The following is a 20,727-nucleotide window of genomic DNA, read 5'->3' as shown; positions in this document are numbered from 1 at the left end:
ACCTCAAACCAGAGCCTCCTGCTCTCTGTCACCTGTCCTGGGACGCTCCACATTCCCAATGGGAAAGCGGGGATGCGGCTCCCCAGTGCCTCTGTGCTCCCTCCTGTGGGATGGGGCTGGGATATTCCTTGTTCCCATTGGGACAGCACTGTGTCACCTGCACTCCATCACCCCTGCTGGGATGGAGCTCCATGGATGCTCCATATTCCCATCCAGAATGAGGGACACAGCTGGGATGTTCCCCATTCCCAGCAGGAGCTGGTGGGGGGCCCTGCTCCCCAGTGCTGTGCCACCTGCACCCCATCACTGCTCGGCATTCCCGACAGGACTGTGTGTCCGGGCCGTGTGTCCGGGCCGTGTCCGGGTCTGGTTGCAATCAGCCCTGGAGCCGCCGGGCCCCGCGCCAGCCCAGCCTGGAACGGGGAGCGGGAGCGGCCGGAGCCAGAGCCGGGGAGCAGAGCCCGGAGAGCGGAGCAGCAGCGGGAGCAGGGCAGGAGCAGCGGGTGGCACATGCCCAGCTCGGCCCTCGGGGACACCACAGCCCTGGGGACACCCTTGGGGACGCCATGGGGACAGGGCCCTGCCATGGCCCGGCTGCTGCTGCCCCTGCTGCTGCTCTCGGCCCTGGGGAGCACAGCCCAGCTGAGGCGGCGCCCGGCGTGGGACGATGGAGGAGAGGGTAATTCCCACCCTGGCACCCCCTTCCCACCGCAGCACGGGGCACAGGCAGGGCCTGAGCGGGGCCTGCCCATGCAAGGGGCTGGAGGGGGGTCCAGGGGGGGTCCTGCTCGGGGGGGCTGCCCGTGGTCCCACTGCAGCCCCTCCAGCCCAGAGGCCGCCGAGCAGGGGCTGTGCCAACCTGACGCTGGTCCTGGACAACTGGAAGTTCGCCATCACCTCCCAGCTGCGGAACCTGCTGCTGGCCGACCACCACACCGTGCTGCCCGACTACGGCAGGTGAGGGGAGGGCCGGGGGGCTCCCTGGGAGGGCTCGGGGGGTGCTCGGGGGGGGTCCCTGCCCTGAGCCCGCCGCCCCCGCAGGATCCCGGCGCTGTCGGGGGCTCTGGACGAGCTGTACCGGGATTTCCGTGCGCTGAAGGAGCAGCTGGGGGGGCTCTCGGACAGATTCGCCCACCTCGAAGCCTCCGTGGAGCGGCTGAGCCGGGCCCGGGGGGCCGCGGCTGCCCCCCCGCGCCGAGGGGGGGTCCCACTGAGCCCCCGCAGGGCACCTGGGACCCCCCAGTGAGGGACCCCCGGCATGGGGGGGGGGAGCATCACTGGGAGGGGCTCAGACAGAACAAGGGCTCCCCTTGGTGGGGTCCTCAGATGGGGGGGCATCACTTGGGGGGTTCAGCCGGTCTTGGGGGGTTGGTCAGGGGCATCGCTTGGGGGGCAAACAGACCGGGGGGCATCACGTGGGGGACGACACTTGGGGGCTCAGGCTGGGGTGGGGGGCAAGGGCAGCACTTTGAGGGGGGCTTAGACAGACGGGGGGGCTTCATTTGAGGGGTTTCAAATGGGGGGGCATCACTTGGGGAGCTCAGCCAGCCCTTGGGAGGTCAGGGGCATCATTTGGGGGCTCAGCCAGACTCGGGGGTCCATCCCCGTGGGTCAAGGTCAGGGTCAGCTTGGGGGGTCTCTGCCCACCCCGGGGTCCCACGCGGCCCCTCTCAGTGTCAATAAAGCCGCTGCTGCCAGCACCGCCTCGCTCCTCTCTGCCCGCGCCCCCGGGCTGGGTGGGGGTCCCCACGGTGAGGGGTCACCCTGGGGTTGGGTGGGGTCCCCACGGTGAGGGGGTCACCCCGGGGTTGGGGGTCTCGAACCCCCGGGTGCCGCCCCCCCCGCCCATCGCCGCTTTACGGCCCGTCGCAAACCCCCGCCCATTGCGGCGGCCGCCGCGCAGCCGTAAAGCGGAGCCGCCGCGCCCCCCGCCCGGTACCGCGAGCCTCCGGGAGGAGGGGGGCGGGACGGGCCGGGGGAGCGGAGACGGTGATTGGGGTGGGGGGATAGCGGGGGTGTGCTTGTTGGGCTGGGCTTGGGGGCGACTGGGGGTCTGCAGTCGGGGGTGGGGGGCTGCAGGACGGGAGCGGGGTACAAGGACTGGGCTGTGAGGGGCCCTGGGGCAGGGATGGGGCGGGTCTGGGGCGCTGGGATGGGGAGAGGGGGCTGAGAGTGATGCTTGGGGAGGGGGTGTGTGCGGGTGGGGATGGGGAGGTGTGGGGGGACTGTGGGTCCGGGGGTCTGGGTATCTGAGCCTGCACTACGAGGGGCTGGGGGGCTCCCGGGGACGCGGGGCTGGGGGTCTGGACTTGTGCTGGGGAGGGGGGGGTTCGCAGGGCCGTGTCCCCCCCCTGCTCTGGGGGTCTGGGCTCAGCTGGCAGAGGGGCCCCATCCCCTCCCCCTGACACCCCCCGGCCCTCGGTGTGCCCCCCAGGCCGGCACCATGGCTCAGGTGGGGCACAGGGTGGATTACCTGGCCGGGTTCTGCTGCCCGGTGGGGGGGCTGGCGGCGGGCAAGCCCCGCGTGCTGTGCCACGAGAACGAGATCTACCTCTCCAACGGCTCCGAGTTCGTCTACGTGTACGACCAGGAGGGCAAAGTGCTCAAGGTGAGGGCACTGGGGGACGGGGGGCTCCACACTGGGACCCCCATCCCAGAGGAACACCATTCATGGCCGAGTCCCCCGGGATCCCCCAGCAATCCAGCCCCACCAGCCCCCCTGCCCGTCCCTGTGGAGCTCCGGGGGTGCTGCCAGCCGTCCCCTCTCCCAGTCCCGTGGGACACACACTGGATCAGACCCCCCAGGCTCGTTCCCCCCAGCGCAGGAGCTCCTGTTCCCTCTCCCCCAGGCCTGGCAGTCGTCCCCACTGTCACTAGTGACTGACACGCCGCTGCCTTTGTTAATTGGCTCTGATTATCATTTCTGAGAGCTGCACCGCTGCAGGAGCGGGCTCTGCCTCCCACACTGCGCTCCCGCTCTGCAAAGTGGAGCAGTAGCAGCTCCCTGATCCCTGCTTTTCTTCCCCTCAGGGTGCAGGAGCTGCCACAGCCCCCTTCCCAACCCCAGGAAAACCCAGCTGGGTGCTGCCCAGGGATCCCTTTATCCCTGGGAATCGCTTTGGATCCTGCCCTGCAGGGAACCCCCCGTCCCTGCCACCCCTGCAGGTGCCGTGGGAGGTGCCGTGGGAGGTGACATTTTGTTCTGTGCCCCCTCCCCAGGCTGTGTTCCGCTGCCCTGAGCAGGTGTGGCACGTGGAGCTGCTGCCCCAGCCCCGGCAGCTCTACATCCTGTGCGCCCACAGCGGGATCTACTGCGTGTCCCTGGAGCAGCAGAGCAGGTGAGGTGTCTGTCACCCTCGGGGTCAGCGCTGTGTCCCCATCCCTGGGCTCCTGGGGCTGCCCCTTCCCACCACAGAGTGGGGCTTTCCTCTCTGTGTGAGGCTCCAGCTCTCTCCAGATCCTGCTCCTGACTCCAGGGCTGCAAACCCTCTGTGCTGGAGCGCTCCAGCCCCTATCCCTGTCCCCATCCTGATCTCCAGCTGCCCAGGGTCATCCCAGCTGACTCACACACGAGCAGCCTCTGGCAAACACTGGATCCCCCCGGGAAGGCCCTGCTGCCCAGCCAAGGGCAGCAGAGCTCACAGCCAGGACCGCCCCTGGGCTGGGGGCTCTGCTCTCATGAACGTTCCCACAGAATTCCTGTCTCTGCCTCGTGCTAAAAGCTCTGCTGCAGGAGCTCCTTTCCCAGGGCCAGGCGAGGAGGCGGCCAAGGGACACGCTGGCCTCTCCCCACGGCTTGGCTCGGAGCTCTTCCCTGTTTTCCCGAAGGTTAATGGAGCAGACGGACGGCGACGGCCAAGAAAGCAACGGCCCTTGCGGCGTGTTCCCGGTGGATGCCGATTCCTGCATCTTCCCCGACGCCAGCCTGAGCATGTTCACCCTGCTCGGCACCTTCGTCATCACGCTGTCCCAGGCCGAGGGCAGGTGGTGGATGCGGCTGCACGAGCTGCCGCGCCCGGAGCAGGACGGGCCCCCGTACCGGCAGGTCAGCCAGGTGGAATTCTGTCCCGGCTCCCCGCCGGGGGATGGCGAGGACGCGCCCCCCTCCTGCTTCCTGCCCGTGCTGTGCTGCGCAGCCGCGCCCGGCGCCGAGGGGCTCTGGTGCTCGGGGGGCTTCGTGCTGGAGGAGCCGCTCTTCAGCCTCCTCTTCGGCATCGACGCGGCCATGCTGGAGTCGCCCATGATCCTGTGCGGGTTCCCGGACGGGCAGCTCTGCTCCGTGCCCCTCAAAGCCCTCAGCTCCTCGCCCGCCGCCACCGACAGCGGCTGCCGGGACGTGTCCACGCCGGACCCGCCGGTGAAGATCCTGCACCACCTGGAGGAGCCCATCGTGTTCATCGGGGCCCTGCGCACGGAGCGGCGCGCGGCCGACGACGCTGACGAGGACGAGCCGGCGCCACCGGGAGAGCCCGGCTGTGACTGCGTGGTGGCCGTGGGCCACTACGGCAAGATGGTGGCGGTGAAGGCGGATCAGCGGGAGGAGACGGCGGTGCCGGAGCTCCGGGAGTACTCCCTGCGCGGGCCCATCCTGTGCGCGGCCTGCGGCAGCGGCAGCCGCATGTACTACAGCACCCACTCCGACATCTCCGCCGTCGACCTGGACCGCGCGGGGGACGCCTCGGACCCCGAGGACGCCGAGAGCAGCACCGGCGTCCTACCCCCTGTCCTGTCCCCAGCCAGCTTGAGTATCTGCAGTGTCGTGGCTCTTTCCCTGTCCTCTCGGGCCTCAGAAGGTACTGGGGCAGTGGGAGCCCACCTGTCCCCTCCCCGTGGCTCTGTGCAGGGTTGGGCTGCTGTCCAGATTCCTTGCCCACAGAGCTGCCTGTGCCACCAGCAGGGACGTTGTGTGGCAGCTGTGACCCTCGCTGGGTGCTGCTGGCCTTGGCTGAGGGGTGGTGGGGACAGGGCAGGTGTCCCTTCTTGGGGGGCTGTGTGTGAGCTGGGTGTGCTGTGGTGATCTGTGTCCTCTCTCCATCGTACTCCCCTGCAGACAGAACAATGCCTCCACTCCCGTTGCATTGGGGCAGACAGTGCCATCCTGCTCCATGTCCCCCCTGCATCCCTCCCTGAGCCATCTGGGAAGCTCCTGCTCCCCTCCTGGCCCCCTTCCCTGACCAGCCCCATCTGTGTCCCAGGTGAGTCGGAGCTGTTGGCTCTGTCGGCCAAGGGCAGCCTCGTGTCCTGTGGGTTGTGCAGCCCTGAGGAGCCGGACGTGGAGCTGACCCCTGCTGAGATCGGCCGGAGGATCAAGGAGCTGCTGTCCGGGATAGGGAACACCTCAGAGAGGTAGGGGGTGCACGGGCACTGAGCTGGGGGCTGTGCAGGTCTCTGTCAGTAACTAATCACAGAATCATGGAATGGTTTGTGTGGGAAGGGATCACCCAGTTCCACCCCCTGCCATGGGCAGGGACACCTTCCACTATTCCAGTTTGCTCCAAGCCTGGCCTTGAACACTTCCAGGGATCCTGGGACAGCCACAGTTTCTGCAGCTCCAGCTCTCTTGGAGCTGCTTTAGGGACTGGAAGGTGCTCTAAGGTCTCCCTGGAGCCTTCTCTTGTCCAGGCTGAATGACCCCAACTCTCTCAGTGGTTTTCTCTTAGAGAACTACTCCAGTATTTTACCTTCCCAGGCTGGGAAGCTTCCCCCAAACTCAGTAACATAAAACCAGTGTTTGAGGGCAGCCCCCTCTCCATGGCACAGCCATCCCCAGCACTGTGGGCGGGCTGGCAGCAGCAGCCATGGCAGCAGAAGGTGGCACAGGCAGGGTGCCAGGCGCCTGTCACACATGCCAAGCTGGCACTAACAGGCAGGGCAGGCACGTGCCTCCGTCTCCATGGCTGTCTGTGCACGGGGAGGGGGCGTGGGCGAGGCCCCCCCTCCCTGCACAGGGGGATTCCCAGGGTCTGGCTATCCAGAGCTGCTCCACAGGGTCAGCTCTGGTGGGGACATGGATGTGGTACTGCCGAGGGGAAGGAGCTGGGAGGTTCCTGTGGTGGCTCTGGGCACTGGGATCGTGCCAGTGGCTACTCGGCTCCGCAGTAGCAGCAGAGCCTTTGGCACCACGCTCCCAGCACTGTCCCGGCATGCCTCCCGCTGTTCCATCCCTGTCACGTTGTCCTTGCAGGGTGTCCTTCCTGAAGAAGGCCGTGGACCAGAGGAACCGAGCCCTGGCCAGCCTGAACCAGGTGATGAACGTGAGCGCGGCGCTGCTCTCCAGCCACGAGGGCCCCAAGCCCATCGCCTGCACCGTCACTGCCAACTGGAGCTGCCTCCTGCTCCAGGACAACGTCACCATCTCCTGCTTGCTGGAAAACTGCAGCGAGTACAGCCTGGAGGAGGGCTGGACCCTCTGTGTCCAGCTCCTGGCCAGCCCCTGTGCCTTAGAGGAGGAATCTGTGGATTCGGCCACCACCTTCACGTTCCCCATCGACCAGCTGCTCCCCGGGAACAAGCGGGAGCTGACGCTGCCCCTCGGCCCCACCGCGGACACCAAGCTGGACCTGCCTCTGACCATCTCCTGTGCCCTCTACTACAGTTTACGGGATATTTTGGGCAGCGGCTCCGACTCCTCCGAGGACCTGGATGACTTCCTGCCCGACGACTCGCCCCTGCTGTCCCCGGACAGGGAGGGGATCTGCCTGCCCCTCAGCCAGTGCACCATTGACATGCTCCAGTGCCTCCGTTTCGGGAGCAGCCCCCCCGGGCCAGACGCACCCCCTGCCCCCCCAGACCCTGTGGAGACCTTCCTCAAAGTGTCCCAGGAACAGACTGAGCCCGAGGAGGGGAAAACCCCGGGAGACGGGAACTTGCCCCCCTCGGCAGCGTCCATCCGGGTGTCCTCAGAGCTGCTGAAAAGCGCCCTGAAAACCTCGGGAACAGGTGGGTCCCTGGGCAGGGACATCCTGGGAGCACCAGGGAGCTGTCCTTGGGCAGGGTGACGCTGTCACAGCCCCTCCCTTGGGCGAGGAGGGCAGTGTGACCCCCCCGTCCCCAGCACCGCACGTGGGCTGGCACACACGGGTGCAGTGACAGTGCTGTGACCGAGCTCAGAGTGTCCCAGCAGGGAGGGGACCAGCCCCTGTGTCACCACCCTTGGCTGCCCCGGGCACACCCTGTTAGCGGTGTCACATTTCTGCCCTGTCCTTTGGTCCCCAGATGTGCCCCTGAGCTGTGCCACGCTGCGCTGGCTGCTGGCAGAGAACCCCGGGGCCGAGGCGCTGGGCAGCACGGAGGTGGCATCGGTGTGTGGCACAGCACCCGACGGCGGCCACGTCCAGCTGCTCGTCCGAGAGGCAAGGAATGGGTTAGCCCTGAGCTGAGGAATGGGTCAGCCTGCAGGGAAGCTCCCTGCCCCACAAAGCCATCTCCTTCCCAGTGCCAGGGAGCAGGGTGATGCACGGCCACGCCATCCTGACCTCCTGGGCTGGATGTGCGGCATTCCCGGTCCCTTCTCCCAACCCTGGGCTTCCCAAAGGCTATGGTCACTTCCCTCCTGCTCCATGTGGGTGTTCCTCCTCTGTGTTCCCATTTCCCTATCAGGTAGGGCAGTGGGGTGCTGCTGCTGCATCCCTGTGGATGCCTCAGACACTTACTGTGCCCCAGCCTGGCGTGGGGCTGGGCTGTGGGAAGACGTGGCCTTTCCCTGCTGGCTCTGGAAAACAAGGGGCAAACACAGCTGGATTTGGGCTGTAAATCTGATCTACAGCTCGTCCCCATTTCATGAAAAATTCCCCTCTAAAGGCACAGGAAAACAGGGATTTCTGCCCAGCTCTGCTGGCTGACCCCGCCAAGGGGCCTCCCGGTACCTGGCACGGGTGGATTCCCCCCTGAGAGCTCAGATGTCCCCAGGGTGATTAATGACTGTGCTAATTCTGCTGGAGCTGAGCCTGCTGGGCTCAATCATGGGAGGGCTCAGTGGGGACTCTATGGGCACTGAGCTGGGGGAAACTGGCCCTGGGAAGGGTGGGCAGGGGTCTATGCCCAGCAGGAGGGTTTGGGGTGCAGGGAGCCTCCTGGGGAGCAGGGAGCCTGTTGGGAGGGGTCCTGTTCCCCCCCAGCTACCAGTGACACTGCTCTCCCTGTCCAGGTGGCCATGAATGACCTGAGCCCAGCAGGTCCTATCCAGGCCGTGGAGATCCTGATGGAGAGCCCGTCCCTGGCCCACATGTGCAGGACACACCACGCCGTCATCCGGCGCATCCAGGTACGCTCAGGCACTGCCCATGGGGGACAGGGGGACCCCAAGGAACCCAAACACCCCCAGGATGGAGCCTGGGGGTGAGGCACAGGGATTCTGTGGCACCATCATGTTACAGACCAGCCCAGCATGGCCTGGGGATGGTGGGATCACCACATCTCAGGGCATTTGGGCCACGGAGCCCAGGGCAGTGTTGGCCATGTGCCCCAGGCTGAGATTCCCAGGTTTTGGGGGTCCCCAGGGTTTGGGCCCCTGGAGTTGGGGGTCCCTGGGCCTGGGTGGTGCCAGTCCCCCAGCACACACCCTCCTCGCAGGCGCTGGTGCTGGAGCAGGCGGCGCAGGGCTCAGGACCCCCCGACCTCCGCATGCAGTACCTGCGCCAGATCCAGGCCAACCACGAGGTGAGCAGCCCCTGATCTTCCCCCGTGGGGTGCACGCGGTGGTACCCCCACAGCACACCCCCCACACCACACCCCCCACATGCCCCTCCCGCAGATGCTGCTGAAGGAGGCACAGACCCTGCGGGACCAGCTGCCTCTGGGTGAGGAGGGGGCCGAGGGCGCTGCCACGGCCGAGAAGCTCCTGAACATCTACCGGCAGCTGCGGAACCCCAGCCTGGTCCTGCTGTGAGCAGGAGGGCGGCCAGCGCGCCCCAAACCCCGCCGGCCGGGGCGGGTGCCCACGGGAGAGCCCCCCAGCCCAGCCCAGCCTGCCCGCCGGAGCAGGGGCGGGGCGGGGGGTGTGTCTGTGCGTGTTTCGTGGTCGTGTTGTCAGGCAGCACCGGGGGGGTCTCGGTGGCAGAGCGGGGGCTCCTGGGCTGGCCCAGCCCTGCCCTGCCGGCCCCCAGCCCGGCCAGGCCGGGGCAGCCCCCCCGGGGCCGCGTGTCTTGTGGATCCGTGGTAGTGTAGTGGCCGTGCCGAGCCGGGCCGGCCGCGGGCTGAGCCCCCCGAGCCGCCTTGCCTTCAGGATCAGGACAAACAGGGTGCTGTGCCTGGGGGAGCCCCGTTTTCTGCTGGGCAGGGGAGGGGGTCTCTGCTCCCCCGTTGTTTCTATAAATGATCCCGTATTTCTGTGCTGGTGCGGTGTGTTTGGGCCTCGCCCTGCCCGCACTGCTCCACTGTCTGTAACTCTGTTGTCTGCCATGAAAACGATCCTGTCATTCAGCCCGTGCCTGCCTCTGTTCCTTTCCATCCTCCTGGAGGGTTCTGACACAGCCGGGAGGCTGCCACTGCCACCCCCAACCTGGCAGAGGGGCCATGGGCTCCCCACCCCCTCTGTTGGCTGGAGCTCCAGCTCCCTGTGCAGCCCCTGGGGGTCCTGCCCACAGCGGGGTTTCTTTGCCAACCCCCCCATCCCCTGTGGCACCCCTGGGGGTCTCTGCATCCCATGGCCCCCCCAGATCAGCCCTTTCCATGGGGTGTGGGGGCCCCTGGGAGGGAGACCGGGTGGATCCTGATGGGGAAGGAGGACGTGGCGCTGCCCTGATGTGATCCAGGTGACTTTAATGCCGTGGGTAGAGGGGCCAGGGGCACAGCTGCCACCACCCCCCTTTGCCGGGGACAGGCTGGTGCCTGTGTGTGGGGGGCTGCCCGGGAAGAGGGGTCAGTACTCCCAGAGCGTGGCCCGCAGCACGGATTCGCTGTCGGCACGGAGGGTCCCTGCGGGGTCCCCGCGCAGGTACCGCCCGTTCTTCGCTTTGATGGCCACGCGGCCGCGCTCCCGGAACTCGAAGAAGAAATCCTCGGAGAGGTCCCCGTCGCTGCACACCGACCCGCTGCTCGCCACGTACCAGAACTTGCCCCCCTGACCTGCGGGGAGTCCCCGGGGGGTGCTGTCAGTGTGAGCTGGACAGACCCCCAGCCCCCCCAGCCCTGTAACCCGCACCCACCTCGGATCTGGTAGGCGCCGTCGCTGAAGCTGATGTGGAAGACGTCGTAGACGGAGCGGTTGGAGTCGAGCAGGTTGGAGCCGCGGTGGTAACAGACGAAGCCGTGCTCGCCCCGCAGCACCAGCATCGGGCGGTTGATCAGCTTCAGAGTGAACTCCTCGTCCTCCCCTGCGCAGCACCCGGCGCTCAGCACCCCCAGGGGCCCACCCTGGGTGCCCCAGCGCCCCCCAGCACTTACCCACGGCGTCGCTGACGGCCGCCAGCTGCCCGTTCCTCTTGGTGCAGACGTAGCGGCCGTTGCTGGCGCGCAGGGCCACGCGCCGCCCGCGCCACTCGATGTCAAACATGGTGTTGGCAGCGCTGGGGACACAGGGACAGCGTGAGCTGGGGGGGCCGTGAAGCCCCAGGCCCCCTTCCCCACCCTGCCCCACTCACATTTCGGTGGCCACGGCCTGGATGCCCCCGTGGGCCACCAGGGTCCAGTAGCTGCCGGTGTTGGTGTGGAGGCTGCACTTGTTGGTGTCGCGGTCGATCTGCAGCTGGAAGGTCTCGTGGTTCAGCTCCTCGTCCTGGTTTGCCGAGACATTGACACCTGGACGGTGGGAGTGGATGTTGGTGCCGGTCCCGTTCCAGCCGTGGACACTGGGCACTCTCCGGCCATCAGCACCAATCCTGCTCCAGGTACTGCTCTTGCTCCGGCCATGGACACTGATCCCGCTCCGCCCCTTGGCACTGATCCCATTTCAGCCATCAGCTCCAGTCCCACTCTGGCCATCAGGACCCCTCCCAGTCCAGCCATGAACACCAGTCCCGTTCCATCCATGGTCACCAATCCCACTCCAGCCACCAGCACCAATCCCAGTCCAGTCACTGTCACCAATCTCACTCCAGCCACGTCACTGATTCCACTCCAGCCGTCCATCCCACTCCAGCCATTGTCACCACTCCGACCGTCACCCCCACAACCCCACAGCCACCTTCTTCCTCCCCCACCTCCTTCCAAATCCTCCTGCAAACAATTGTGCTAATTGGGCTGGTTAATCAGCTTGTCACCACCGTGTCCATCTGGTCACAAACCCCTATTTATAGCTGGTCCCCCCTGTCACCCGGCTCTAAGCTGCTTGGCACGGGGGTGGCACCGTCCCCGGGGGGCACCTGGGGGCGAGTGGGGTCCTTGAAGGGCTCCACTTCCTATGCTCACATCCAGTGGCTCTACACACGTGTGTGTGCACACAGGGCATCACGTGTGGGGGGCACACACAAACTGTGGACCCAGAGGTGCTGCACAGAGCCCTGCACACCTGTGTGTGTGTGCTCACATACACACCTGAGCACACCTGTGCGTGCCCACAGCCCTGCACACGCACACGTGTGTGCACACACATGGAGACCTGCACTCACACACGTGTGTGCGTGCACACACAGAGCCCTGTGCACACATGGGGACCTTCACACCCATGTGTGTACACACACACACCCCCCGTGCACACCCACAGAGCCCTTCCCATGCACACACGTGTACAGACACATGTGCACGCATCTGTGCACACCCACCTGTGCACACCCACAGGCCTGCACGTGCACACACACGTGTGTACACACACACCCACGCACCCCCACCCCCCCAGAGCCCTTCCCACCTCCATGGCTGCTCCCACTCCAGCCCCACTGACCTACCCCCCTGGCCCTGAGCAGGCAGGACCCTCGTGCCCCCCTCCAGCAGCTGGGTTGGGGTACCCCATGTCCCCAGGCATGTGGCCATAGGGTGCTCCCCAGGCAGGGGCAGCGCTGTGGGGTTGTTGCTGTGGGGTTGTTACTTTGGGGTGTCCCCCCCGGGCTGGGGGATCCCAGCGGTGCTCCCACAAAGCTGTGGGAGCATGGGGGTCCCAGGGATGGGCAGGGAGCAGGCAGAGGGGGTGCAGGGAGGGGGCAGTGGGGACACTGGTGTGGGCAGCAGGGTGCAGGCAGGGGCGGCAGGGGGCAGAGGGCAGGCAGAGGGTTGCAGGCAGGGGATGGCAGGGGAATGCAGAGGGTGGGCAGCCCTTACCCTGCCGGATGGAGACGTATCTGCCGTTGGCTGCTGTGAACACCACCTGGGGGTGACTCTCCTCCAGGTCAAAGAGTTCATCCTTGCCTGGCTTGGAGCTGCGGCCGGATTTGAGGGTGCCGGTGGGTCCAGTGGGCGCCAGGTACTTTCCGTCGCAGTCCTTGAACGCCAACTTGCCGGCCTTGAACTCGAGGGTGTAGCCGGTGCCGGCGCCGGGCTCGGGCACCAGGGTGCCATCGCAGCGCAGGTACCGCTCGTCGGCCGTGCGCAGGCTGTACTTCTTGTCCTGGAAGCAGAGGGTGATGAGCGCGTCCACCCCCCAGGGCAGGTTGCTGTCGGTGGCGATCTCGTCCTCGTGGGCGCTCAGGTGGGCGTAGCGGCGGCGGCTCACGCTCAGCAGGTTGGCCTGGGGGTGCATGGCCAGGTGCACGGTCCACAGCTCGCCCTCCGTCACGCTGGGGGCGAAGCAGGACAGGCGGTCCTCGCGCCCCCCGAAGAAGCGCCGGTGCGGGGCCGACTGCAGCGCCCAGCGCCCGTCCGACTGCGTGATGATGTTGAAGCCTTCGTCCCGGCCCGGCTGCTCCGCCTCGCAGCGCACCTTCCCATCCTTGTCGGCGCCCAGGTACCGGCCCAGGTGGCTCTTGAGGAAGACGATGGAGCTGTCGGCCTCATCCTGCTCCAGCGTCCAGATCTGCTTGCGCTTGAGGCTGAGCGCCGAGGCGTTCACCTTGTAGCCGAAGCTCTCTGCCGTCAGGTACCGGCTCTCGCAGTTGATCAGCCCGAACTGGATCTTCAGCACCTGGTGGATCCCATTCGTTGGCATCTTCCCCCAAGGCGGGGCGGCCCCCGGGGGGCCGGCGGGGGCTCCCCGGCGCTGCCGAGCCCGGGCGTCGCGGCGGGGCCGGACCGAGTGCCTGTGGCACGGAGTGGGACGGGGCCTGGGGGGCTGCGACCCGCCTGGGTACCCTCAGGTGGGATTAGAGACCGGCCAGGTCGTGGTGGGCACCGGGGACGCCCGGGCGAGGGGGCACCGCGGCAGCCCCCGGCCACGCCACCGTCCCTCGCCGCGGCCCCGTCCGGCTGTGGTGGAGCCGCGGGTGGAAAACTTGGGTGGGAACCCGATCCGGGCCGGCGTATCCGTTCCGATGCCGGCAGGTTAAGGTTACCGGTCCCTCTGATTCAGCAGCGGGTCACCTCCAGCCGCGCCGCCTCCCGGCCAGCCCCTAAGCGCCTTTTCCAATTAGCCAGGCATTTTGATTAGTGTAAACCTTTTATCCTGCTTTGGGGCCCTTGGCCTCCATCTGTCCTGTGGCCCCAAATCCCTTCTGCAGCTGTGGATCGGGGTCACGGACACCCCTGGCCCCCCCTGGAGCCATCCTGGGGCGTGGGGTCCTTTGGGGCTGAGACCGCCTGGAACTCATGACAGCGATGAGGGTCCGGCCCTGTGGTGGGGGCAGGAGGTGCAGGGGACTGGGGAGGACAGGGGTGCAGGAGACCAGGCCTCACTCCCACCTTGCAGGCACTGAACCCCAGCCCAAGTGGGACCCCCCAAACAGAGCAGACGCAGCCACAGGGACCCCCCACCTTGGCCACGCTCCACCTGGGCCCAGCAGGGACGGGCTGTGCCACCGCCTGGGCCCCCCGGAGTGCTCGGATCCCCCATGCCGGGCTCTGGCCGCGTCCCGGCGATGCCGCCCTGGTTCCTGCCACCATCTCCCTGGCCCAGCGGCTCCGGTGTCAGGCCCGTGCCCGGTTATTGTTCCCACAAACAACCCCAGCTTTGGTTGCTCATGACTTTTTCATGCCTGGCTGGCTCTGCCCGAGCCGGGGGGTGCCGTGGCCCCCCGAGCCGCGACACCCGAGCTGCTGTAACTGACCCCCGAAACAGAGCCGGCTCGGCTTTCAGGCCCTGGCGCTGGGGGATAAGTGGGTCAGGGTCCCGGGGGGCTCAGGGGGGGCTGTGGGCAGCAGGGGGGCAGCGTGGCTCTCGGTGGGTGCCCGCTGGCACCTGCCTGGCCGAGCAGCCGGGAGCAGCATTTATACACCACAGGCCCCCCGGCCCCCCGGCGGAGTCAGGTTCCCTTCGGGGGGGCCCCCTGGGCGCTGCCCCACAGCCACAGCGTGTCCCTGCGTCCCCCCGGCCTGGGGACAGCTGGACCCCTCCCCACTGGGGGCTGCTGAGACCCAACACGCTCGTGACAGGCCAGGGCATCACAGGGGGCTGGGGTGGGTGCCCCCCCCGGGTGGGTATCACCCTGGTTTCCATCTAGCACCCTTCCCAGGAGGGATGTGGGGTGCTGCCCCAGCCCTGATGGGGGGGCTGGCAGATGGGAGGTGGAGGGGGCTCAGCTGTGCCCCACATGCCCGGGGGGGTCGCGGTGGGGGTCAGGAGGGGTGTCAGGGTACTGGTAGTGGGACCCCTTCCTGGTTTCCATCCAACAGCCTTCCCGGGAGGGATTTGGGGGTGCTGCCCTGCCCCCCTGGGGGATGGGGGGTGCTCAGCGGTGCCTCACCAGCGCGGGGGTTTGGGGGGCTCTGGAGTGGTACTGGGGTGCTGGGACCCCCCCATCATCACCCCTCACGTGCGCACGGGCAGCGCGGACGGACGGACGGACGGACAGAGGGTAGCGGGGCGGGGCGGGGCGGAGGTGGTGCCTTCCTCCTTCTCCTCCTTCCTCCTCCTCCTCCTCCTCCTCCTCCTCCTGCTCCTGCTGCCGGCCCTGCCCTTCCCTGCTCGGCCCTGCCCGCCCTGAGTCACGGGGAGGGGCGGCCCCCTCGGGCAGCGGCGGTGCCGGGGGCGGGCGGGGGTCCCCCCGGGTGTCCCCCGGGACCCGCGGGGTGCGGTGTCACCTGCGCTGTCACCTGCAGCCAGCCCCGGCCAGCCCCCTGGTGCCCCCGGTCCCACCACGGCCCCGCGGGACACGGCGCTGGCACGGGGGACACGGGACCCCTCGGGCTGTGACAGAACACCCCCAGAACCCCCACCGGCCACCCCGAACTGTTGCTGTGCCCCGACACCCCCCGTGCCACCCATCCCGGTGGCACCGCGAGCTGCTGGGAGGGGCTGGGCGGGCAGTGGGAATTCCGCGGCTCACAAGGATGGCAAGGCCAGTGGGGACTGCCACGGGCCTGAGTGGCACCGAGGGGCCAGGAGCTGATGTGGGGGGACTGGTGCACGGGCCTGTGGCACAGCCTGTGGCTACCTGGCATGGTGCGTGGCTACCTGGCACAGTGTGTGGCTACCTGACACGACATGTGGCTACTTGATATGGTACATGGCTACCTGATGGGATGCATAGGCCTCTGATACAGTGTGTGGCTACTTGGCATAGCACCTGGCTAGCTGAAATGGTGCATGGCCACCTGGCACGAGGCGTGGCTACCTGGCCTGCTGTGCCCACCTGGCCTGCACAGGGACCCCCCCCCCCACACACACCTGACACTGCACAGGTGGAGCCGTGGCTGTGACCCCCCGTGGCAGGGGGGTCTCAGGGCCTGTGGCACCCCCCAGGGAACAGGGAGGGGGCTCGATGTGAGGAGCCCCCCAGGCTGAGGGGGCTGGGGAGTGGCCAGATTTGGGGCTGGGGGGCTCAGACTGGGGCGTCACTGGGGTCACTGGGATGGCAGCACTGACTGGGGGGTGTGTGCTGTTTGTGGGGTGCAAGGGCAGCACAGCCGGGCCTGTAGGTGCTGGGGGAAGCTCTGGGGGGCCGGGGCGTGCCTGTAGCCCTGGGTGGCACCCCTCGATGTGAGGTGTGCTCTGAGGGGTGCAGTGGGCACTGGGGTGTGCAGGGCAGAGTCTGGGGTGCAGTGGGGGGCGAGTTGGGGGGCACCAGGGATGCCCAGCTCGGTGCTGTGGGCAGGGAGCTGGTGCTTGGGGGTCCCGGTGCTGTGGGTGGGGGTGCAGGTGGGCGGGGGGTGCCAGGGCCAAGGCGGGGGTGCAGGTGCCGTGGGAAGGGGTGGTGTGTCCGGTGCCTGGGCGGGGGGGTCCCGGTGCCCGCCTGGGGTGCACGTGCTGCCCGGGGCGGGGGGCGCGGTCCCCCCTTCGGGGTGCGGGACCAGGCCCGGCCCAGCCAGGCCCGCAGGGGCCCGGCCACCCCAGAGGCGCTGCCGGGGTGCCCGGCGCTGCCCGGGGGTGCCCGAGCCGGGGGGTCCCGCTGGCATCGGGGGGTCCCGGCGGGACCGGGGGTCGCCCCCCTCCCGCAGCCCCCCCGCCCCATACAGGTTCCGGGGTGCCGAGAGGGCGGGGCCAACCCGGCAGCCGCCCCACGTGGCCTGGTCCGCGCCGGCCAATGGGAGCGCGTGTTTCTGAAAGATCTCCATATATGGCGATGTTCTCGGCCGGGGGGGCGGGCCCGTCGCCCCCCGGGTATAAAAGCTCGGGGCTGGCAGCCAGGCGGTCTCACTCAGCCGGCGGCACCGGACCAGGCGGCACCGTCACCGCAGCGCCCACAGCAGCGACCCCCGCGCAGCAGGTACCGCACGGCCCCGCACCGCACCGCGCCCGCGCCGCCCCTTCCCCCGCGTTCCCCGGGGGGTGCAGGGAGGGTTTTGCAGCGCTCGGTCCCGCCCGGCCCCGCGGTGGGCTGCGGCTGTGCGGGGTGCCCCCCCCCTCCCTCCCCTCGTGCCGCGCTGGGATGGTCTCGCCCGTGGGTTCGGGCAGGTGGGGATGTGAGGGGGGCGCGCCGCGATTGGTGGAGGCGGCGGGTGACGTCAGCGCGCGGGAGATTCGAACGGGCGATTCAAACGGGAGGGCCCATCGGGGCGGGGGGGGCCGGGCATGGCCCGCAGCCAGCGGCTCCTCCCGGGGCCGCGGCACCGCTGACCCGACCTTTCCCTTCCCTTCCCTCCCCCCGTCCCGGCGCAGCCTCCGCCATGGAAGAGGAAATCGCCGCTCTCGTCATCGACAACGGCTCCGGCATGTGCAAGGCCGGGTTCGCCGGGGACGACGCGCCCCGCGCCGTGTTCCCCTCGATCGTCGGCCGCCCCCGGCACCAGGTGAGGCGGGCGGGGGGCGCGGGGCGCGGGCCGGGCCGGGCCCGGGGCGGGGGCGGCGCTGACTCACCCGCTCGGCTCCGCAGGGCGTCATGGTGGGCATGGGGCAGAAGGACAGCTACGTCGGGGACGAGGCGCAGAGCAAGAGGGGCATCCTGACCCTCAAGTACCCGATCGAGCACGGCATCGTCACCAACTGGGACGACATGGAGAAGATCTGGCACCACACCTTCTACAACGAGCTGCGCGTGGCCCCCGAGGAGCACCCGGTGCTGCTCACAGAGGCCCCCCTGAACCCCAAGGCCAACAGAGAGAAGATGACGCAGGTACCGTGCTCCCCCTGCCCGCCGGCCCCTCTCACTCATCTTCACGAACCTCCTTCGTTATATCTGAAACTTGAATTTTTTGTTCTGTTTTTTGTTTTGTTTCTCCCGACATTTTCAGGGTTCTGTTCTCCTGGCATTTCTCCCCTGACGCCTCAGGTTCTTTCATTTGTGTTTTCTGCCTGCATCCTTTTTGGTTTTCCCTTCACACACTGGGTTGCTCTGCATGCCAAGCATGTGTGTTCTAACACTGAGTGCACACGCCCAGCTGGGGACCTGCTGCTAATTGGCTCTTCTCCTCCTTCCAGATCATGTTTGAGACCTTCAACACCCCGGCCATGTATGTGGCCATCCAGGCCGTGCTGTCCCTCTACGCCTCCGGCCGCACCACGGGCATTGTAATGGACTCTGGGGACGGTGTGACCCACACCGTGCCCATCTACGAGGGCTACGCTCTGCCCCACGCCATCCTGCGCCTGGACCTGGCCGGCCGCGACCTCACCGACTACCTCATGAAGATCCTGACAGAGAGGGGCTACAGCTTCACCACCACGGCCGAGCGGGAGATCGTGCGGGACATCAAGGAGAAGCTCTGCTACGTGGCCCTGGACTTCGAGCAGGAGATGGCCACGGCCGCCTCCTCCTCCTCGCTGGAGAAGAGCTACGAGCTGCCCGACGGGCAGGTCATCACCATCGGCAACGAGAGGTTCCGGTGTCCTGAGGCCCTTTTCCAGCCTTCTTTCCTGGGTATGTGTGGGGCAGGGTCAGCTCCGGGTGGGGTGGGGCTGAGGGGAGGGGTCCAGGGTGCGTCACCGGGAGGTCCTGAGTGGTACAAACAAGGCCCCGTGTGACACTGTCAAGGTGGTGGGTGGGCACTGAGGGGTCCTGGGTTAGAACGAACAAGCTTCTTTGTGGCAGTAAAGGGGGCTGGGTGGCACTGACAAGGTGGTGGGTGGGCACTTGGGGGTGCTGGGGGGAACTAACAAGATCCTGGGTGGCACTAACAAACCTGCCCCTTCCTCCTCCCCACCCAGGCATGGAATCCAGTGGCATCCACGAGACCACTTTCAACTCCATCATGAAGTGTGACGTGGACATCAGGAAGGACCTGTACGCCAACACGGTGCTGTCCGGAGGCACCACCATGTACCCCGGCATCGCCGACAGGATGCAGAAGGAGATCACGGCGCTGGCCCCCAGCACCATGAAGATCAAGGTGGGACAGGCTCCGGGGCGGTGAGGGGTGAGGGGAAGGCTCTGGCTGTGCCCTGACCGCTCACTGTTCTCTCCCCTCCGCAGATCATCGCCCCTCCGGAGCGCAAATACTCCGTGTGGATCGGCGGCTCCATCCTGGCGTCCCTCTCCACCTTCCAGCAGATGTGGATCAGCAAGCAGGAGTACGACGAGTCCGGCCCCTCCATCGTGCACCGTAAATGCTTCTAAACGGACTGCGGGCCCCGCTGCCACGCCCGGGAGCTGTGCCCGGGCATCCATACACCTCATGCCAGCCTCCTGCAACTGGAATAAGCCTTCTTCCAAAAGAAATCCTGCCCTTGGGAAGTCTGTACCTGATGTTAGACACGTGGATGGGCGCGCTGTCGCTTGATTTGACCTTGTTGTAGCCGAGTTAGCCGCTCCCCGAGCCCATACCCTGTACGGATCGGCTCCCTGGGGCTCCCCGATCCCGGGATCTCCCCCTCCCAGGGCCCCCACACTGACAGCGGCCCCGGGCCCGCTCTGTACAGGGTATTTGGAGCCAGACTTTGCCGTACATCCCGTGTGGAATATTCCAGGTTTCCTGTAGAGGCTGGTAGGAGTCCATCGAGAAATTTTTTTTTTTTTTTTTCACCGTTTCTAGCAAGGTTGGGAAAAAAAAAAAACATATCACATCCGAGCCTTACACCCTCCTCATCCTCCTCTTCCTTCCCCTCCTCCCCCTGGTCCCACCGCAGGGCTCGAGTCCTCAGCTCCAAGTTGCTGAAGCTCTACATTTACACCTGTAAATTTCTGCATTTTAATTTATGTCAGATTTTTTTCTTTTTTCTTCTGTTTTTTTTCTTTTTTTTTTTTTTGTACGTTGCCTTAATGTTCTCACGTGACGGTAGAAAAAAAAACCAAATCAAAATTTGTTTAAGAATCATCCGAAAAGTTGAGAAATTGTAATGCCCAACAAACACTTCATTGTGTAAGGAAAATAAAATGGAAAAAAAGCTGCAGTAACTCCAGCTGAGATTGTGTGTGGTGAGGTGGGGGGGAGTGGGTGGGAGCTTCCCCAGGAAACTGGGGTGGGATTTTGGGGCTAAAAATAGGTGTTTAGGGGCCAAGAAGCTGGATTTTTTTGCACAGGCTCTTGGCTACTCTTGCCTGTCTATGGAATTGCTGGGGTGCTGAGGGTCCCTGCCTGGGGTGGGTCTTCAGCCCTTCCTCCCCACCTTTATCCATCACTTCAGGACTGAGGTGCCCCATGTCCAGGGGTTGGGGTGTGGGTGGGTGGGATTCACTCCAGAGATCCCCCCAACCCTCGGGGTTGGTGTCCCCAGGACTGGACACACTGGGTGGCTGAGGGGGACGTGACACAGCACCAGGTCTGGGGGTCCCTGTGCTGTGAAGACCCTGCAGTTGCTGTTCCCATTGATTTAGGGGTGCAGGTCCCTCTGGATGCCCTGGATGGGTGGGGGATGTCCTGTCCCCACCATTGGCCCCCCCAACCCACAGCACCTGCAGCTGCCCACCTGTCCTTCTGTCCATCCTGTTCTGCACCTGTCTCTCTGTCTGTCCATCCCTGTCTGTTCACCCTGCCAGCTCTGCTCTCACCCTTCAGCCCTCTGCATCCATCTGTCCAGCCCTCCAGCCTCCTTGAGTCCATCTGTCCGTCCAGCTGTCCATTCCTCCCTATGTCAATCTGTCCATCCACCCGTATCCATCTGTCTGTCCTCCCTGCCAGCTCCTCACCCGCCGCCCATCCCTCCCTGCCCCTTCTGTCCGTCCAGCTGTCCATCCCTTCCTGTCTCCCCGTGCCCGTCTGCCTGTCCATCTGTCCCTCCCCGTGTCCGTCCGTCTGTCGGACCACTCTCCCGTCCCTGCACCAATCTGTCCGGCCTCCTCCCACCACCTGTCTGTCCGCCTGTCTGTCCGTCTGCCTGTCCCTCCCTCCCAGCACCCGGCTGTCTGTCCCACTGCTTGCCCACCTGCCTATCCGTCCGGCCGTCTGTCCTGC

The 20,727-nt window shown here is 66.6% G+C and overlaps 4 protein-coding genes across 4 annotated transcripts; 3 read left to right on the top strand and 1 right to left on the bottom strand.

Moving 5' to 3' along the window:
• The first annotated feature begins 1 nt into the window (after nt 1).
• LOC126642055 (uncharacterized) lies at nt 2-1,278 on the top strand. The gene is made up of 3 exons (XM_050319340.1): nt 2-679; nt 828-957; nt 1,042-1,278. Exons 1-3 carry the CDS (start codon nt 73-75, stop codon nt 1,244-1,246), a joined length of 942 nt encoding a protein of 313 aa, XP_050175297.1. The 5' UTR covers nt 2-72; the 3' UTR covers nt 1,247-1,278.
• Nucleotides 1,279-1,925: 647 nt separating this feature from the next.
• Nucleotides 1,926-9,420, top strand: FAAP100 (FA core complex associated protein 100). Its single transcript, XM_050319507.1, has 10 exons — nt 1,926-1,935; nt 2,435-2,608; nt 3,220-3,338; nt 3,829-4,793; nt 5,196-5,346; nt 6,185-6,939; nt 7,216-7,352; nt 8,147-8,263; nt 8,572-8,658; nt 8,753-9,420. The coding sequence occupies exons 2-10, from the start codon at nt 2,444-2,446 to the stop codon at nt 8,885-8,887; spliced, it is 2,631 nt and encodes an 876-aa protein (XP_050175464.1). The 5' UTR covers nt 1,926-1,935; nt 2,435-2,443; the 3' UTR covers nt 8,888-9,420.
• Nucleotides 9,421-9,859: 439 nt separating this feature from the next.
• FSCN2 (fascin actin-bundling protein 2, retinal) lies at nt 9,860-13,015 on the bottom strand. Its single transcript, XM_050319243.1, has 5 exons — nt 12,193-13,015; nt 10,581-10,737; nt 10,384-10,505; nt 10,146-10,313; nt 9,860-10,065 (listed from the first exon to the last, which is right to left on the bottom strand). The coding sequence occupies exons 1-5, from the start codon at nt 13,013-13,015 to the stop codon at nt 9,860-9,862; spliced, it is 1,476 nt and encodes a 491-aa protein (XP_050175200.1).
• Nucleotides 13,016-16,581: 3,566 nt separating this feature from the next.
• On the top strand, nt 16,582-19,730 carry ACTG1 (actin gamma 1). Its single transcript, XM_050319080.1, has 6 exons — nt 16,582-16,667; nt 17,060-17,190; nt 17,274-17,513; nt 17,819-18,257; nt 18,545-18,726; nt 18,810-19,730. Exons 2-6 carry the CDS (start codon nt 17,068-17,070, stop codon nt 18,951-18,953), a joined length of 1,128 nt encoding a protein of 375 aa, XP_050175037.1. The 5' UTR covers nt 16,582-16,667; nt 17,060-17,067; the 3' UTR covers nt 18,954-19,730.
• The last annotated feature ends 997 nt before the right edge of the window (nt 19,731-20,727 follow it).

This window comes from Myiozetetes cayanensis, unplaced genomic scaffold (assembly GCF_022539395.1).
Source record: "Myiozetetes cayanensis isolate MyiCay16 unplaced genomic scaffold, myiCay2020 scf22, whole genome shotgun sequence".
Classification (NCBI taxonomy): domain Eukaryota; kingdom Metazoa; phylum Chordata; class Aves; order Passeriformes; family Tyrannidae; genus Myiozetetes; species Myiozetetes cayanensis.
This window is presented reverse-complemented; position numbering and strand designations above follow the sequence as displayed.

Excerpts from the sequence above, each read along its gene's own strand:
- LOC126642055 (XM_050319340.1), top strand. The coding sequence starts at position 73 with ATGCGGCTCCCCAGTGCCTCTGTGCTCCCTCCTGTGGGATGGGGCTGG. Across the intron at positions 680-827 it reads GTGGGACGATGGAGGAGAGG|CCCAGAGGCCGCCGAGCAGG; the intron begins GTAATTCCCACC and ends CAGCCCCTCCAG. Across the intron at positions 958-1,041 it reads GTGCTGCCCGACTACGGCAG|GATCCCGGCGCTGTCGGGGG; the intron begins GTGAGGGGAGGG and ends CCGCCCCCGCAG.
- FAAP100 (XM_050319507.1), top strand. The coding sequence starts at position 2,444 with ATGGCTCAGGTGGGGCACAGGGTGGATTACCTGGCCGGGTTCTGCTGC. Across the intron at positions 2,609-3,219 it reads AGGAGGGCAAAGTGCTCAAG|GCTGTGTTCCGCTGCCCTGA; the intron begins GTGAGGGCACTG and ends CCCCCTCCCCAG. Across the intron at positions 7,353-8,146 it reads TCCAGCTGCTCGTCCGAGAG|GTGGCCATGAATGACCTGAG; the intron begins GCAAGGAATGGG and ends CTCCCTGTCCAG.
- FSCN2 (XM_050319243.1), bottom strand. The coding sequence starts at position 13,015 with ATGCCAACGAATGGGATCCACCAGGTGCTGAAGATCCAGTTCGGGCTG. Across the intron at positions 10,738-12,192 it reads ATACGTCTCCATCCGGCAGG|GTGTCAATGTCTCGGCAAAC; the intron begins GTAAGGGCTGCC and ends CCCACCGTCCAG. Across the intron at positions 10,066-10,145 it reads CGGCGCCTACCAGATCCGAG|GTCAGGGGGGCAAGTTCTGG; the intron begins GTGGGTGCGGGT and ends GACTCCCCGCAG.
- ACTG1 (XM_050319080.1), top strand. The coding sequence starts at position 17,068 with ATGGAAGAGGAAATCGCCGCTCTCGTCATCGACAACGGCTCCGGCATG. Across the intron at positions 17,191-17,273 it reads TCGGCCGCCCCCGGCACCAG|GGCGTCATGGTGGGCATGGG; the intron begins GTGAGGCGGGCG and ends TCGGCTCCGCAG. Across the intron at positions 17,514-17,818 it reads ACAGAGAGAAGATGACGCAG|ATCATGTTTGAGACCTTCAA; the intron begins GTACCGTGCTCC and ends TCCTCCTTCCAG.